At 38.0% G+C, this 17,015-nt stretch overlaps 4 protein-coding genes across 10 annotated transcripts in view; 2 read left to right on the top strand and 2 right to left on the bottom strand.

Moving 5' to 3' along the window:
* The first annotated feature begins 344 nt into the window (after nucleotides 1–344).
* rbp7b (retinol binding protein 7b, cellular) lies at nucleotides 345–1,453 on the top strand. Its single transcript, XM_079628718.1, has 4 exons — nucleotides 345–602; nucleotides 856–1,034; nucleotides 1,120–1,221; nucleotides 1,313–1,453. Exons 1-4 carry the CDS (start codon nucleotides 530–532, stop codon nucleotides 1,364–1,366), a joined length of 408 nt encoding a protein of 135 aa, XP_079484844.1. The 5' UTR covers nucleotides 345–529; the 3' UTR covers nucleotides 1,367–1,453.
* On the bottom strand, nucleotides 1,411–11,314 carry tardbpb (TAR DNA binding protein b). Of its 6 annotated transcripts, none has more exons than XR_013799568.1 (7): nucleotides 11,003–11,314; nucleotides 10,093–10,348; nucleotides 9,536–9,714; nucleotides 9,232–9,372; nucleotides 8,654–8,824; nucleotides 5,290–6,400; nucleotides 1,411–4,509 (listed from the first exon to the last, which is right to left on the bottom strand). XR_013799568.1 is itself a non-coding variant. In XM_079628717.1 (6 exons), the coding sequence occupies exons 2-6, from the start codon at nucleotides 10,331–10,333 to the stop codon at nucleotides 5,900–5,902; spliced, it is 1,233 nt and encodes a 410-aa protein (XP_079484843.1). In that variant the 5' UTR covers nucleotides 10,334–10,348; nucleotides 11,003–11,314; the 3' UTR covers nucleotides 4,588–5,899. The 6 variants fall into 6 exon arrangements, 3 of the variants coding, with proteins under 3 accessions (XP_079484843.1, XP_079484842.1, XP_079484841.1); XR_013799569.1 differs by having other exon boundaries at nucleotides 3,778–4,509; nucleotides 10,093–10,441; nucleotides 11,003–11,296; XR_013799570.1 differs by having other exon boundaries at nucleotides 3,778–4,509; nucleotides 10,093–10,445; nucleotides 11,003–11,272.
* cenps (centromere protein S) lies at nucleotides 2,394–3,994 on the top strand. Its single transcript, XM_079628719.1, has 5 exons — nucleotides 2,394–2,526; nucleotides 2,645–2,768; nucleotides 2,854–2,887; nucleotides 2,977–3,043; nucleotides 3,857–3,994. The coding sequence occupies exons 1-5, from the start codon at nucleotides 2,494–2,496 to the stop codon at nucleotides 3,986–3,988; spliced, it is 390 nt and encodes a 129-aa protein (XP_079484845.1). The 5' UTR covers nucleotides 2,394–2,493; the 3' UTR covers nucleotides 3,989–3,994.
* Nucleotides 11,315–12,711: 1,397 nt separating the features above from the next.
* The window catches only part of ca16b (carbonic anhydrase XVI b), a 122,908-nt gene continuing 118,604 nt past the window's right edge, over nucleotides 12,712–17,015 (bottom strand). For both annotated transcript variants that reach the window (XM_079628378.1, XM_079628377.1), the window contains 6 exons: nucleotides 16,216–16,292; nucleotides 15,920–16,048; nucleotides 15,415–15,561; nucleotides 15,127–15,269; nucleotides 13,666–13,801; nucleotides 12,712–13,477 (listed from right to left, as the gene is read on the bottom strand). In XM_079628378.1, coding sequence (XP_079484504.1) covers nucleotides 13,337–13,477; nucleotides 13,666–13,801; nucleotides 15,127–15,269; nucleotides 15,415–15,561; nucleotides 15,920–16,048; nucleotides 16,216–16,292 — 773 coding nt within the window. In that variant the 3' untranslated portion in view covers nucleotides 12,712–13,336. The remainder of the gene's footprint in view (nucleotides 13,478–13,665; nucleotides 13,802–15,126; nucleotides 15,270–15,414; nucleotides 15,562–15,919; nucleotides 16,049–16,215; nucleotides 16,293–17,015) is intronic.

Below are 17,015 nucleotides of genomic sequence, written 5' to 3'. Positions count from 1 at the left end.
AAGGTTCAATGAACCGCCTAGAAACCTTAAGGTCAAGAGCCTTTTCTTCTAAGACAAGAGAGTAGAAAAAAGAGGGGGGGGGGATATACCAACCCTATACCACAGAAGTTATTTAAAGCCATTTCCACTTTGTTAATGAAAATCTGGCACAGATAATGAAACAAAATCATCTCAAACCATATGGGAGTTCTATAGGCTAAATTCTTGCCAAACTGTTTACTCCCTGTATCAGATCAGTCCACTGCCAAAGCAACATGTGTCTTTTGAATTACATTGTTCTCTTTGAATTCCCACGGGACGCAAGCAGTGTGTAAAAGTTCTGTTCCGCCTCAGAGAACAGCCCCATTGATCAAGCCTCTAAAATAGCCTTTGTGTCCCATCACCCCTGCCCCATATTACACAGACCTGCTGAAACACGACACAGCACATCTGCTTCTCTCATTTCCACGCATGTACACATAAATTCAGCTTTCTAGGTTCACACACAGGAGCAAGAACTCACAGAAACGCTTCAGGGTCGACATCAAGCATGCCTGCAAACTATAGTGGAACCTGGGACATAGTGGACAATGAAAACTTTGAAGGTTACATGGTTGCTCTCGGTGAGTAATGTCATTCATTTATCAGGATTTAAATATTTATATACATATATATATATTAGTTATTTCAATATTTTATAGATAGATAGATAGATAGATAGATAGATAGATAGATAGATAGATAGATAGATAGATAGATAGATAGATAGATAGGCTAGATAGATAGATAGATAGATAGATAGATAGTTATGAAGAGGAACTGGTATTGTGAGTATTTACCAAGAATAAGGATTTTACCTTTCTCTATGTAAAATAGGAATTGATTTTGCCACCCGAAAGATAGCAGGGATGCTAAAGCCACAGAAGATTTTTGAGCAAGACGGAGATTCTTTCACCGTTAAAACTTTAACAACTTTCCGGAACTACTCTTCTTCATTCAAAATTGGAGAAGAGTTTGAGGAAATCACCAAAGGACTGGACAACAAAAAATGCCAGGTATAACACTCACACAGACACACACACAAGATATTGGCAATAAAATTGTGCCAGAATTGAGTAATACTGCTTGTTTTTTCTACAGACAACAGTCAACTGGGACAACGACAAACTTGTGTGCGTCCAGAAAGGAGAGAAAAAGAACAGAGGATGGACACACTGGATGGAGGGAGACACTCTTTATCTTGTGAGTCAAATAAAAGATTCAATAACATCGAATTTTCAGATAAAATGAATACCAAACATCCCAAATAAAAAAAATGTATCTTCCTTTCAAGGAACTTAAATGTGAAGACCAGATCTGCAAGCAAACCTACAAAAGAACAGCGTGAATTATTGTGTTGAACTGAAATTGTTGTTATGTTTATTGAAGAATATAACATACAAATTTGTTCAGTATTAATCCATTCTCAATCAAGTGAACATACAATTTCAAAAAGAAATGAAAAAGTAAACAACTGTGAAAACCTATACAAGTGCATTGAGAGGAATGTAAAATATATATATAGGTCGAGAACATGTCATTTTCAGATAAAATACATACATAAATAAATAAAAACAATAAAAATATATTAAGGAGTGTCTCCAAAGGCTGAGTGTATGTTGTCTTCTTTTGATGTTCAAATATTTAAGTAAGGGAGACTGACATTGGTCCAGTTTCCCTATTTTGTTAATTCATGACTAAAAATGGTGTGCAATTGGGTAAACTAACCCCAACACAGTGTTAAAATGCTTTAGTTGTAGGGAAGCAACAAACATAAATAATCACATGTAACTTCCTCTTGTGACATTGTCAGACATCAAAGAGCTATTCATAAAATAAACATGTTTCTTTTTTGGTCGGTTTCACAGACAAGGTAGCCTATAGTCCCAGACTAGAATGGAAATTTAGCAGTTTTAACTGAAAGCAACTTATACTGACATATCTAGCTTAAAATATGTCCGTGCCATGCCATTGTTTTGTCTCAGATGCACAACATTGCACACAGTAGCCTAATATTTTGTTTCTAAGGCAAATGTAAGCCTTGTGAAGCCGTCATTCACTCATTCAATCATTCACTCACCCTCAACTTGTTTCAAACCTGTATGAATTTCTCTGTCCTGCTGAACACAAAATAAGATATTTAGAAGAATATGGGTAACCAAACAGTTGTGGGGCACCATTGACTTCACACAACTGTTTGGTTACAAACATACTTAAAAATATCTTATTTGGTGTTCCGCATAAGAAATAAATGCATGTTTGTTTTTTTTTACTTGAGGGTGAGTAAATAATGACAGAATTGTCATGTTTAAGTGAACTTTAATCTTGAATGACATTCACTCCACGTCAGTAGGAGGCGCTGTTAGGGCGACAATGAACTCTGCCGACGTCATACAACGTGAAGAACTCATAATTCGCGCAATTTTTAATTGTAAATGGCTAAAAGCCTAAGTTGAGCTTCAGTTTATTTGTCTAATGAAAATGGATGAGGACGAGGCACAAAAACAGGTTATAACTTATAAACTTAATCAAAAGCTAATGGATAATGTTTTCGCTATTTGTTGTTATGTTTATGCACATTGTTCGGGTTTTATCTCTCACGTTGACAGTATTTATGTTCTTTTAGAGGCTTAAAGCTGCCGTTCACTACACTGTCGGCTCTCTCTGTCAACACATCGTTGCAGAATGCGAAAAACAAATCACCAAACAGACAATAGCAGCTATTGCAGAGACTGCTTTCAGACAGTGCGGTAAGATTGGGCTTTGTGACATTCATACTTCGGTAGGATTAAACATGATATTTATTCATGCTCGTCCTGTTTCTTACCTCTCCAGATATATTTGCCAAGGACTTGGAAGCATTTGCGAGGTAAACTTAGTGCAAAAGTAGGGGTTCCTCTATTATTAACCACATAAAGATGTTTTATTTGTGCTGAGGCATGTATTGCATGTTTGCAGACATGCTAAAAGACACACAGTGACAGTGGATGATGTGAAGCTGACAGCGAGAAGAACCACTGCACTGGTAGGATGATTTCAGATATGAAACGTATCACCTTTTTTTTTTTTTTTTGCAAACAATCTGCAAGGTCCCAACCAACAACGAAAAATTACATTGTAAAAAAGGAAGTTAAAACCATTCAAAGGTCTTGTAAACATATTTATTCACTCTCGTCCTGTTTCTTACCTCTCTAGATATATTTGCCAAGCTTCGGAAGCCTATCATATTATTGCCTACATGTACCCCTGGTTTCACAGAGGCTTAAACCCAATCCCAGGTTAAAATTAATTACTGAGCTTTCAACTGAAAACAATTTACACTGATGACATGTCAGTGCCGTTTTGTCTCAAGATCCACGCCAGTTATGATTTTTTTTTCTAAGGCACATTTATAAAAGCTAACGTTACTTAAGGCCTAATCCTAGTGTAAGCCATGTCTGTGAAACCAGGCCTAAATCTTTATATTTAAAATAATATAAAAGGCTTGGGTATATAGGTGGGTATTTTGTCAAGGAAAATTTTATTTTCCATTGTACTTAACAGTAAGTTATGCATAGGCTAATTACAAGTAACTAACCCAAACCCTATAAGTACATGTAGTTAATTAATATTACTCAGTAATTGTCTAAGTACAACGTAATTGTCACCTTAAATTAAGTGTAACCTTGTAAATGTGTACATGATTAAATTATAGTTAATTTAACTACAAATATTTATTTAAAGATATCTCTAAATAATTATGAACATTCTGCCAAGTGCTCATGCAATATAAAATATTTACTAGTAAGGTACAAGGAAATTAATGAAAAGACAATGTACCCTTGCTTTATCATTACAGTACAACTACATTCATCAGAAAAATGAAGAACTGGCTTTGAACAACCAAGAACTGAAGGAGAAAAGGAAGAAGAATGCTGCCAAGAGGAAGAGTAAAGATATGGAAGCGGAGGAGAACGAGGTTGAAGACTGATCAAAAGAAATGTACAAAATTCACATTTTTACAAGTTGAACAAAAGTACTTGGTTTTGCATGTAATAAAACAGCTGTAGAAATATTTGTACATAAATCACATTAAATACTTAACACCAAACATTTTTTTAAATACTCAAACATGAGTCAATTTGTGTTTTATTGTAATAAAGAATCCTATAAACACGACTTTCTTGGGAATATGAAGCTCTATGAAACAATACAGATTCTCTAAAAATGTTTAATTCAATCATTTTAAAAACATGGACCTGAAAAACCTATGCCTGCATTAGAATACAACAATCAAGCCTAATACCATCTCAGCTCTTCAGATTGAAATGTATTAAGCTTGAAAGTGTTTTGAGTTAACACCTCCTCTGGAAGCACCTATCAAATTCTGCTACATCTACCGTGTCCATGGCCGTAACCAGAGATGCAGAACCACAGCATCCTCCATCTTCCTCCATCCCCAAACGGACTTCCCGCCTGGGGTTCAGTTGCGACCAGCAATATTCCAGGCCCCTAAATGTGTGAATTAAATTAGTTGTGTGGTATTTGCTTTCAAACATCACGTGACAAACCAGTATGAGAAAATGGCAATCTATTCAAATTAGTTTTATTGAAGCACTCCCTTCATTTGACAAGTCATATAAAATGCCTTTGAAAACACTGAGCAACGTTATCTAGAGGGAAACTCCACAGACATCCACAGCACTCAACATACAGGTCGCACTTACACATCACTCATGTGTTCCCCCCTCAGTGTCCACTGAAGATGTCATCCATATCAAAGCTCACACTTACAGGTCAAGTTACAAGGAAAAAAAAAAAGCACACACACCATACAGCATTCAGATGGGATTATAGAAGCAAGACAAAGTATGCATCATCATCATCACAACATTCCACTAACTATATAAGCACATGTCAGTATACTAAAGGAGAAAAGCAAAATGGAACCTAGGGAGACCAAAAAAAAAAAAAAAAAAAATCTAATAAAAAAAAAAAATCTTTGAGGTACACATGAACAAAATGTCTCAATTTGGGCTCAATTAAGGGGAAAGCTGGGAAGTATCAGCAGCTCATTCACTCGCTCACCAAACCCACCCACTGCAGTCACATTTCGGCTCGTTCATCGCACTCGCAAGTCTTTTCGTTCGTGCGCTCCACACTTTCTTCGCTCACTCGCAGCCTTCTCACTCTTCGCCATATCACCAATCGCACTCAAGGGTTGTTTAAAAAAAGTCACTTTCTGCGCACTTCTTGTCTTAAAAAGTGGATTAAGAAAAAGGAGACACCCACCGTGTCATCGAGCCGTGCGATGAGAGCATATAGACATGGGGAGGAAGGTGACATAATGACCTCAGCCACACTGTGCTGCCATAGAGGGCGCTCTTCCCAGGCAAACCCCACAGATGTCAACTGCAGAAGAGATTTTGATGAAGGCTTGTTTTAAAGGGTTTCCATAAAACTGGACTGAATCATAAAGCTGAATTTACAATATGTTCAGGTTTCAACCAGATTCTTTTCAATGCAAATGTCTTTTTTTTGTCTTAAATAATGATAAATGTACAAGGATTATGCAATTCTCATGCATTTTCAGATATCCACAGATTAAACAACATGCATTACAAGAATCCAGTTGAAATGCTTAATTTGCATCGACCAAGACAATACAACATTGGGGGAAAAAAACATAATTCCAAAGATGGTACATTAATGTAGCACCTTGGTTAACATCTCACTCTAAACACGAACTTAAATTCCATTCAGTGTAAAAAACATTCTTCTTTTTTTGTCCCCCGTCTCCCTTTTCACCCATCCCCACTCCCAAACACACGTGACAAGATAAGTCTCTCGGAAAATACTTACCAAACGCGCTAGAAATACAACACTTCAAACACAAACCGATTTACATACCCCACCCTGACGACTTAGACTCCATACCAGAGCCAAAGCTGGAGTTAAACCCAGTACCACCTGTGGTGGAGTTAGTGCCGGAGCCCCAGCCGAGAGCAGCTGAGCTGGTGTAGTTGCTGTTCCCTGAGCTGTATGTTTGGGGCTGGTCCCGAGTGGCACTAGTGCCGCTTGTGCTCGTGCCAGACGCACCTGACTGATTCTGCTGTGCTAACATTCCCATCATACCCCAACTGCTCTGCAGGGCAGCCTGGGCGGCAGCCATCATGGCTGGGTTGAGATTGAAATTGTTGAAATTTCCCAAGCTGCTGGAGCTACTACCCCCCATGCCACTGCCACGGGTGGCTCCACCAAAACCCTGACCCCCGAACCCATTCCCAAAGCGCCCTGCCCGCTCCATCATCTGCCTAGTGTTGTTGTGTTTTGGCTCAGCGTTGGAGATGTGCACGCTGATGCCCTTGATGATCAGATCTTCTCCACACAGGGAAGCAGCAACCTGGAGGAAAGTTGAAAAACATTCATTATGATCAGAAATGCATGAACAGGTGATTTATCCATCCAGAATAGAATATTAAACAATAAATTCCTGAATGCTGAAAAAGTAAACGTAAATTCTCGTACCAATAGAAAATCACCACAAACAAGACCTTGAATTGAAACGCATTCATAGGAGCGAATTCACACAAAGAGCAAATTAATCTAGCAACGTGGCCTGTATCATAGGTGTGATTGGCAACGGACAAAAAAGCAGGAAACTATACGGTGCACCTACCATGGCGCGGCGACACTTTAATGAATTTAACCATTCATTAAAGTGAATTGGTTAATTAATTTGCAAATTAGTTTGCGTTATTTTAGTACAATTCACATCACCCAGCAGTAATTTAGGTTAAAAAAAAATCTCAATGCTTCACGTGAAACGTTGGTCTTCCGACCTATTACCATCGTGTCAATTCTCAAATGATTTTGATTAATATGCACAAGGGAGGGAGAGCAAGACAGTTTGCGCCTCTGCTCGTTCTTTCAGTGCGAAAGATGCGACCTGTCACAAGCGCAGCAGTCAGTCATCTACATCACTCACCGATCAAATAAGGCTTTGGTGGAATACAAATTTGCTTTGGCGGCCGCCAATTTTTTAAAATTTTCTCAATAGAAATAGAAATCATGGTAAGAACCAAATATTCTAGAATGCTTGATTTACAAGATTTACGAGAGCCTAATTTTCAGGTTGGAAAAGCCGGATTTATCGGAAGAATCACACCCCTGCTGTACCTTGCGCTATTTTTTTTACAGTTGTAGTTTAGTTTCTTATTTTGTGAACAGGTCTTTATCCCTGGTTTATCACTTTAAAGTGCACCTATTGTGCTTTTTCAAGGCCTGGTAGAGTTTGGTTCGTGTTGTAGACATGTTAAGAGCTCAAAGGATGAGGACTAGGGCTCGAATTGATACGGTGAAACCGACTGCATCATTACGGTTTGATGTCACTGTGTATACAAGCGCTAAGGAAGATCCAGAGCTGAAATTCAGATATGGTAATGGGAGTTTTGTTTCCGAATCGCGCTGTAAGCGGTAGACCAATCACAACAGACTGGGTCATCTGACCAATCAGAACAGAGTAAGCTCTCGGAAAGGAAGAGTGTAGAGAGACTGATTCCTTTTTCGAACCATTTCAGACACTGTGAGAAAAGAGGTGATACTGCAATGTAGTATTTTTTTTATATTGGATGCATATACGCCTATTGCAGGAGACTATAATTTCCGCAATCACGGAATCGGCAAATTAACGCGGAAGCTAATGTTAACGCGGAATTGTACATATTTGGAATGAAATTCTGTTTTTGTGTGGGAGAACAACGCATGTTTGGGGAAATGCAGACTTGGAGAAGCAAATCTGGGCGACACAACCCCTCCCGTCATTTCTGATTGGGAGATCGCTTCAGTCAATTTAACCTGATTTCTATGGCCGAATGAGGGCTTATGAAACTAAGCCACGCTCAGTCTGGCGGGCTCTGACGCGCCAGGTTCGTGCAGTTGCCGCAGCACAGCCAATGACCGCGCTAGATGCTCAACAAACACAGCTGTACTGCGTTTTAACCAGTTAATATAACCATTCATATTTTTAAGCTCATAAGCATTAATATTTTGTTGTTACTTGAAGTACTTAATGTAGTGTTATGTTGCATTATTTGCAGTATTTGTCCTGAAAAGTACTGAGTAAATGTGATGTTTGTTACCTCAATAAATTTAAGGTCATTCCTATTTAATGTACATTTTAATAATTATAGAATCAAAAGCACAAAGCTGCTGTGCACATCCCAAACACCCAGTTTGGGCTCAGGTGCAGGACAACTAAGTGATATAAACAAAAATAAAGAAGTGTGAAGTCCGCACACTGATATTAACTGCTTCCAAAATGGATTTTATTTAAAAAAATAAAATAAAATCCATTTTGGAAGCAGTTAATATCAGTGTGCGGACTTTATTTACATTTTAATAATTAACATTAAAAGCACACTCTTTTTACAACTAAATGTAAAGGTGTAAAGAAAACTGAATTCCCAAAAATTAAAAAGGAGAAAAAGGAATTTGCAAAAATTAAACGAAAAAAAAAAAAAAAAAAAAAACGGAATTTGGGGGGGAAAAAAACAGGTTTTATAGGGCCCTAGGAGACCTCCAAAACAAAAATAGGAACCTTTAAAATAGCTTAAAAGAGCACTTTAAGATCAGTGAGAAAAAAACAATAGCTTACCTGGTCATCTGCAAAGGTGACGAAAGCAAATGCTCTGAATGGTTTAGGAATGAAGACATCTGTGACCTCCCCATATTGCATGAAGAACTGACGGAGCTCATCAGCGCTCATGTCCTCTGTGCAACGGCCCACAAATACTTTCCTGCTCCTCATTGGTTCGTCTGGACCTTGCTGTTAAATGGTCAGACACATCTTTTTGTTTAGCACCCTAAAAGTGAATACCTGACACTTCATTTATAAATGGCTAATTAATTAAAAGAAAATATTGATGATAATAAGGAATGTTTCTTGAGCAGCAAATCAGCAAATTATTTTTTTTTTATTTCTGAAGGATCATGTGACACTGAAGAGTAATGATGCTGAAAATTCAGCTTTGCCATCACAGGAAGAATTACATTTTAAAATATATTCAAAATGGAAAACATAAAAAAACATTTAATATTTCACAATATTACTGTTTTTACAGTATTTTTTTTTAAATAAATGCAGCCTTGGTGAGCATATGAAACTTCTTTCAAAAACATTAATACAATCTCTTTAACCCTAAACTTTAAAAAAAAAAAAAAAAAGATACTAACCTTAGAGTTAGGTAGTTTGCAGTCACACCACCTGCCGTCAATCATGTGCCGCTGCGACATCACCTTACCCTGAGACTCCCAGTCACCAAACCTTACAAACCCAAACCCTTTTGAATTTCCCGTCTTTACGTCCCGCTTGACCTAGTGTAACAGAATCAAGTCAAGAACTGAATTCATACCAGATCTAATCTGACTTCAAGAATGACAGTCGAGTCTAGTTCTATTTATAATAGCTAGATAGCTTTCACTAAAATATGACAGTACAAAGACGATCACATCATATATTTATATCAGTGTGTTTTACCTGCACCATGATGACTTCTCCAAACGTACTGAAGTACTCTTTTAAGTCTTGTTCTGAAGTTTTCCATGGCAGACCCAACACAATCAGATCTGAAGTCTTCTGATCTCCTCTCTTGATCTTTGTTGCAGAAGAAGCATCAATCTCATCCATCTTCCTCTTATTATCTGGCAGAGCCGTTTCTAGAATAGAAAAGTTCACTTGTTACATGATTATATATCCATTCATGCGACAAAAACAACCCCATTAAATCAAAATGCATTGCATTTTTACAGATAAAGATAGACAAAAGAAATACTTAAGAACATGTTTGCAACACCCAAATGTGCTCAACTATGTTTATGACATAACCTCACTGTTAAATTATAAAGCACATGCCTAAATTAACAGTAAAATGCATACAATTAGCTCTTTTGCCATCGAGGGGGAAAAGTCAGGGTTAATAACAATGTCATTTTACATTATAAAACATGATTTTGACCATTATTAGAATGCGTCTCAAAACCTTTCTCATATTTATATTAGGTCCGAGGCCTATTTTTAGTGAACATAAAACGTACCCTTGGGGTAGTTGACCACATAGACCAGGTTTCCCCAGCCGTTCTCGGGGGCGTGCAGGATTCCTTCCACCAGGCGAACTCCCCTCATACACTGAGACACCGGGCTCCGGAAGCGCAGGCCACAAGCCCCTGGAAACTGAGCGGCCACCGTGGACAACAGCACCGTGCCGTCGTCCTCCGACGGGATCTCCATCGGCTCCTCGTTCTCCTCCTCGGCGACGCGAATGTACATCTCAGCCATCTCTCCTGAGTCGAGCTGTTGGTAAGGAAATGTAATAGGTGGCTCTTCTTCCATCGTGAACGAATTGTTTGGATCGAATCGTTCTCTCTGGTATCTTCGACTGTTATCCTGTCTTCAAAGAATGACTGATTATAGCGAACCAATAGCAATCGAGTGCGGGCTGTGAAGGATCAATATCATTGGTTGGACACGCGAAACGACCACGCCCCTTCAACGGAACTGAACGAGACAACGTCCGTGAAGGAAATACGTTATTGAAAATCAAAATGTAGGTTATTATTGTTAAAATGACAGATCTGTATTAAGCATTTTCTTGGTAGAATTGTAGAGACTAATTTTAATATGGAATAAGTAGTATTTACACTTGTAATCCGCAGAGAAAATGTGCAATTACGATGTAAATAGCAAAAGTGTCACTGAATGAATCTTTCTAGTGAACTGATTCAAAAGAATCGAGTCACAAGGGTGAATCAAAATCTTACCGCTAGTTGTAATGTGAGCCGACGGCCGTGCGCGCGACTTCAGAGCATATCGCTTGCGAACAACTCGCGAATCATTATTGCTAAGCAACAGTAAAATACTGCCTCAACCGACAACTAATAGGTTGATATGCGGTGTAAATACGTACTCACGTGTGTATTATAATGATAAGAATTCAATTAACCTTACCAATGAACAACTGCTCGGATCCAGATATTCCTTTGTTAGCGCCACCACGCTCCTCGTTCAGAAAAAAAAAGTGACTGTTATTAGGATCAATGAATGAACCAATTAACACAACGCTCACGGAGAACAATACTCTCAACAGTGTCCGTTTCTACTCTAATTAGAATAAAGCAAAATAACGTAGTCTTTGTATATGATAGCAAGACAATAATATTCCGTATCATACAACTCATGCGACACTATTTTCGTATCAAGATGGCATCACATAGTCATGAAGGAAATACGTCACACGTGGGCGAGCTCACTTTTACATGTGCACGGGTAGAGAGAAGGGAACATAAACATTGTTGGTATGCCATCATGTTTGCTTTGCTTGAAGATATATGCATAACATGTAATAACAATAAGTGTTAGCCTATTTCTAAACAATGTATGTGGCACAGAGATGGCTGTCATTTGTGTAACTAAAACACTTTACCAATGAAAGCAAAAGCAACCGTTCCCAGTGTATTATTAGTGGACTGTTCCCAGAGATATAGTGCCCCTAGTGGTAGAAATTAGTATAATATCCATGTTATTTACTTGACGCACAGTGATGTTTACAGAAGTTACAGTGCAATAGTGTTTGTCTAGATCTGTCTTTAATATTTTTGTAATATAATTTCCCTAAAGTTTTTTTCATTTTTCTACTTAAAGGAATAGTTCACCCAAAAATGAAAATGTTGTCATCATTTACTCATGTTGTACCAAACCTGTAGCCTATCCGTTTCTTTCTTCTGTTGAACTCAAAAGATATTTTAGATATTTTAAAGAATGTTGGTAACCAGACAGTTAACGACACCTATTGACTTCCATAGTAGGAAAAAAAATGGGTGCCGTCAACTGAAACAAAAAGCAAATTCTCATGTTAAGGAGAGTTATTATCAGCTTGTTTTTTTTTTTTAAAGATTATGTTTGGCTTAAAACTGGAAAAGTTCCTAATAAGTTGCGAGTGTTTCCATTTTTTATGGGAACATGAATATGTACTGCATAGTAGGAATAATCCTTATACAACATTCTTTTTTTCCATTTGTGATTGTTAAAAGCAAAACATTAATGAGTTGTAATGTGTTTTAAATCATACTGGTGGTTAATGGCCAAAGCAACATTAACTTCCATCTGTGTATCAGGTGATTATCTTCATCCGAGTTGTTCAATTGACTACACATCAGAATTTTAATGGGAATTAACAAAAAAACTTCTCCGAATGTTGATCCTCTAATTGTTCAACGATAACATCCATCTGTGTATCAGGTGAGTATCTTCATTGGTGTCATTTCATTGACTATACATGAGAAAATAATATTTAAAAACTTATCAAGTAGTTTGAAGTGGAGTACTTTTACTTCAGTATTTCACCCCTCCCTCAAACAAACTCTCAGTTTTATGTCCTAATCTGTTATGCAATCATTTAATCAGAATTGTTTTATTGAAAATAGCAGAGGGCCTAACACAGATCCTTGTGGCACTCCATAATTTACTGACATTATCTAGATTTTTCCCCGTTTAAAAAGACAAAATAGTAATGGTCTGATTGGTACGATCTAAACTACCTGTCCCACCAGTGTAAACAGAACAGTCACAGTCATCTCTTTTTTCAGGAAAATACCTGTTGGAGGAAGTACTGAGCATGCCCATTGAAAACATGACAACTGAAATGAAGGAAACGAGATGAGATTTTTTGATCAATATCTTTATATATTACAAAACCATAGAAATGCTACTGATAACAATATATGTTCACAGTTGCTGTTATGATACCACACTGAAATAATGTATATAAGTTAGACATAAAATGGCATATCTTAATAAATAAAAAAAATAACATTAATCTAACAAGTCACAATGCTTGACGGTTAAAAGTCGCATCATGATGAGCATTAAGTTGGAGCTTTTCTGTGTAGTTTTCATGGGTATGAGGCTGATGTGTGTGTTAATGTGCTGTCGCTGATCACCCTCACATGTCTGTAGACTTTATCGTCAAGAATAAAGTGATACTCGGAAACGGTTTCAACACAATTATCAATAATCAGCTAGGCATCAAGTAGTAACACTGACAGTGTAGTGCAAAGTAGATGGTGTGTGTGTGTCTGTGTGCACGTGTTTTGGAGAGCAGTTTGTGGCGCTCAGCAGGATAACAAAAAGCAGCAAAAATAAATATCAAAAGAATTTATTTTTATCAGTATATAAAAGCTCTTTTTTGTTGTTGTTTTTTCTTTTCATTTCACCAAGAGTCTGGGGAAAAAGGCCTCATGGAAAGTTCAAGGAACTACTGTTCCATTTCATTTTCTGGAAACATCACACCAAGGACTCCATGCTCTCAGCCTGGTTGGATTCATCCATGACCACTATCCCAGTATCCATGTAGCTGAAGCCAAGTCTGAAGTCTTTACTGCTAACCAGGCTGAGCATAGCCTTGTAAAGGTAGTGATAGTGCTCCTAAAAGAAGTAGACAGAAATAGAGGGAAAAAAGGAAATAAATGCAATGAAGGAACATAACATTTTTAAATGGTTTTGGAACTCAAATCAGACTGCGTCAAACTTCTACACGAGACCCCAATGACCTCTCTAAATTGAACTTATCATCAGGCAGTCTTTTGTGACAAGGTTACATTTTGTTAACTTACAATTTCAGTGAAGACACCAGGCCTCATTAGGTTAATCATTTTGGCCACTTGATAGACATCCACAGCACTCTCGTTCTCCAGCTGCTGGGAGAGTGTGGTCAGAGCACAGAACATCCCGGCAGAAACTGCCCCGAACCTGTAACACACAATCCATGAGGCTCTGCTTTTGGTTACATAAGCCGCTTTTCCACCGTCAGGCCGAACGGTAAGGAACGGTTACAGTTATATTACCACTTGAGCTTGGTTCGGCAGGCACAGTTACAAACCGTTATCAGCCGTATTTCTAACCATGCTGGTAGAATGCGTGGTGATACTTTAACTTCACTACCTTTAAAAGACAAATATCATACTTTTCACTCCACTACATTTCTATCAAGGTCCTCAAAAGATGTTACTATGTAGCAGAAGGTCAGAGGATGATTATTTTCTTCTTTAAAATGTGATTGTGTTTTTATGCAGACAGCATATCAGTAATTACTCGTATAGGGTCACATGAACTTCAATGATTTCCCAGCATTTTCTGAACACTGATCAGTTGATGGCAAAATTCAACAAGACGGTTCCTCTGTGCAGTGCGCGCACCAATAGCAATAAAGTACGTTTCAGTTTTCTAAAAAGATTAAGGATTCGTTTCGTTTGAAATGTTTACCAGAAACGAACCATATCACAGCCTTCGAAAACTCGCCATCTAACCTGCGGAAGCATATTGAGGTGTGTAAACTTTGAATTTCTGGTGAAAGCTTAAAAATGGAAATTGTCTGTGCCTTTAGAGCTAAAGGCTCAGTATGAAATATGGTCGGTCAAATTATTTTTTTATGGATTTGCCCAACAAGTTACCATAGCCTTGTTGATACACCTCTAAAGCATAGGTAAGGTTTGACAATGACGTTAGTTGCATGCAAAAACGTAGTTGGGCTAATAATGTTAACTGAAGTCCTTTCAGAAATATGCTTTAGCATATTCTTGTCAAATAAACACACAGTAGAAAGCTTTCTTTTATAGTATGTTTTCAACTTTGTATTTAAATGAGTCCAAGGTAGTCATATGCTAGCATGTCGGATGGAGCATCACTGACTGGCTTAAACCACCATGATGGCACAGCATGCATTCATACAACAATGCGTTGACATAAAAAAATAATTAACTTTTAATACTTAAGTACTTTTAAAAGCAAGTAAAAATCTGTTTTTACAACTTTCACTTATAACAGAGTAATATTTGACCAGAAGTCTCTATACTTTCACACAAGTAATGGAGTTGTGTACTTTGTCCACCTCTGGCAACGACTGAGGCATTTGTATTACATTCCAGCTCGGTTTTCAGCCCCAGAGTGGAAAATGAAACCGTATCCGCGGTTACGGATCGGCATGGAAAGGTTATACATTGAGAATGGTTTGGCCTGACGGTGGAAAAGCGACTCTACGCCACTACTCATGTTTTATGCACACACAGGACACTCACTCATCATGCACAATGGTGGGACCGTCCCTCGTCATGGCCTCTTCTTTGATGATGTTGATAAGCTCAAATGTGCTGCTGATGGATGCATCAGGATCTGGCCAATTCGGACATTGGAAATGTCGGACTTCTAGCACATAGTCGTCCTGCGCAGCAAAGATAAACCTCTTATATAAGCATGTTATACTTATGCAGAAATTAATATGTCCACATAAAGTTAGTCTAATCTAGAAAACTAACTTCATACAAATTTCCTTTATAAGAGTCATGCTTGTGTAGTGCGTGAGACACCTGTGTGGCTTCCAGGATGAAGTCGTGGATGACGAGTTGTTCCTCATTAGATAAACAGAGTCTGTCAGTATTAATGAGGGTGACAGTAAAGGCTACGCAGTTCATGGGCTCCTCTCTGCTGGGCCAGTACACAAACTCATCCTCAGTCTATAAAAAGAAGAGCAGGGGATATAATATCATATCATATAGATTTTTATAAGGCTAACAGATTCGAACTTTTTTCCACATTAAATATTTATACATTAACAAACAAATACAAATGATTTTATAACTAGACTGAGGGTGCTTTTTAGATATAGTTTTTTAAATGTAACGGTATTATAGAAGGTAATAATTAAATTGGAATTGGAGTGCAAGTGCCACGATAACCCGCTGGTATGAACTGTTTTAGAGTGCATTAACAGAACTTACTGAATATATATAAAAATAACATAAGTTTACATAACGCAGCAAGCATCCACTTAAAAACTCATGTTCACAAGTAGCTCTTTAACGCTGTACTCACGAGGCCGAGGTTGTCTGGCAACATCACAATAACTTGAGCGTTATGATCCCAGATCATCCTCCAGAAGTCTGTGGTCGTGTGGGGAAGAGGATGCTGGGTAATGACAAACTCATTGCTCCTGTAATAGCCCTGTGAGTGGATAAACATTGATTTCATTCTACAAGAAAAACACAGCAAATGATGAGACAAGCAGATGAAGAGATAAAACACCGGTACGCAAATTATTCATGTTCCATGCATTATTAAATATGATCCAAAACAATGTATAATGTTCCAGTCAAGTCTTATTGGTGTACCATAATGTAGGAGGCGTTGATGTAGTCTGTTCCCTTTACTCCTGGGAGGGGAGCAAGTGCCACTCGCGCCCGCTCCGCTGTGGGGAAAAACAACTCACTAGAACCTTCACAACAAACCAAACCTTGTATTGTATCATTCATTCAATGCGGTTTAAAGGAGAACTCCGGTCAATTTTAACATTGAGCTCAATTTTTAGTAAATTTGGAGTGCTGTCAATACAGAGAACAACGACAAAAATCGGTGTTGCCTACACTGTGTTATCCTATTTTTTAAAATTTGCACCCTATTGACTTGAATGGGGCAAGTTTTAAACCTGCTTTTATCCTCTTATCATCCTTGATGTGTCATTACAAGTGCCCAGCCATGTGAGTGATTCCTTCAGAGTGAACACGAGTGAATCTGACTGCAGTAGATGTGAAAGATATGAATAAAAATGATGTTATATCAGCCAGCGCACAGACCTGTATTTAGTTCCTGTTTTCGGTCGAAGTCCAAAGTAGTCGATTGTCGAGTTCACGCGCATAGGTTTAGTTACTATGATCACGCGCGTGAACTCGACAATCGACTACTTTGGACTTCCACCGAAAACAGGAACTAAATACAGGTATTTGCGCTGGCTGAATTAACATCATTTTTATTCATATCTTTCACATCTACTGCAGTCAGATTCACTCGTGTTCACTCTGAAGGAATCACTCACATGGCTGGGCACTTGTAATGACACATCAAGGATGATAAGAGGATAAAAGCAGGTTTAAAACTTGCCCCATTCAAGTCAATAGGGTGCAAATTTTAAAAA

This window comes from Phoxinus phoxinus (assembly GCF_949152265.1).
Source record: "Phoxinus phoxinus genome assembly, chromosome: 11".
NCBI classification, from domain to species: Eukaryota; Metazoa; Chordata; class Actinopteri; order Cypriniformes; family Leuciscidae; genus Phoxinus; species Phoxinus phoxinus.
Note: the sequence above shows the minus strand (reverse complement) of the source record. Positions and strands in the feature narration are given on the sequence as shown.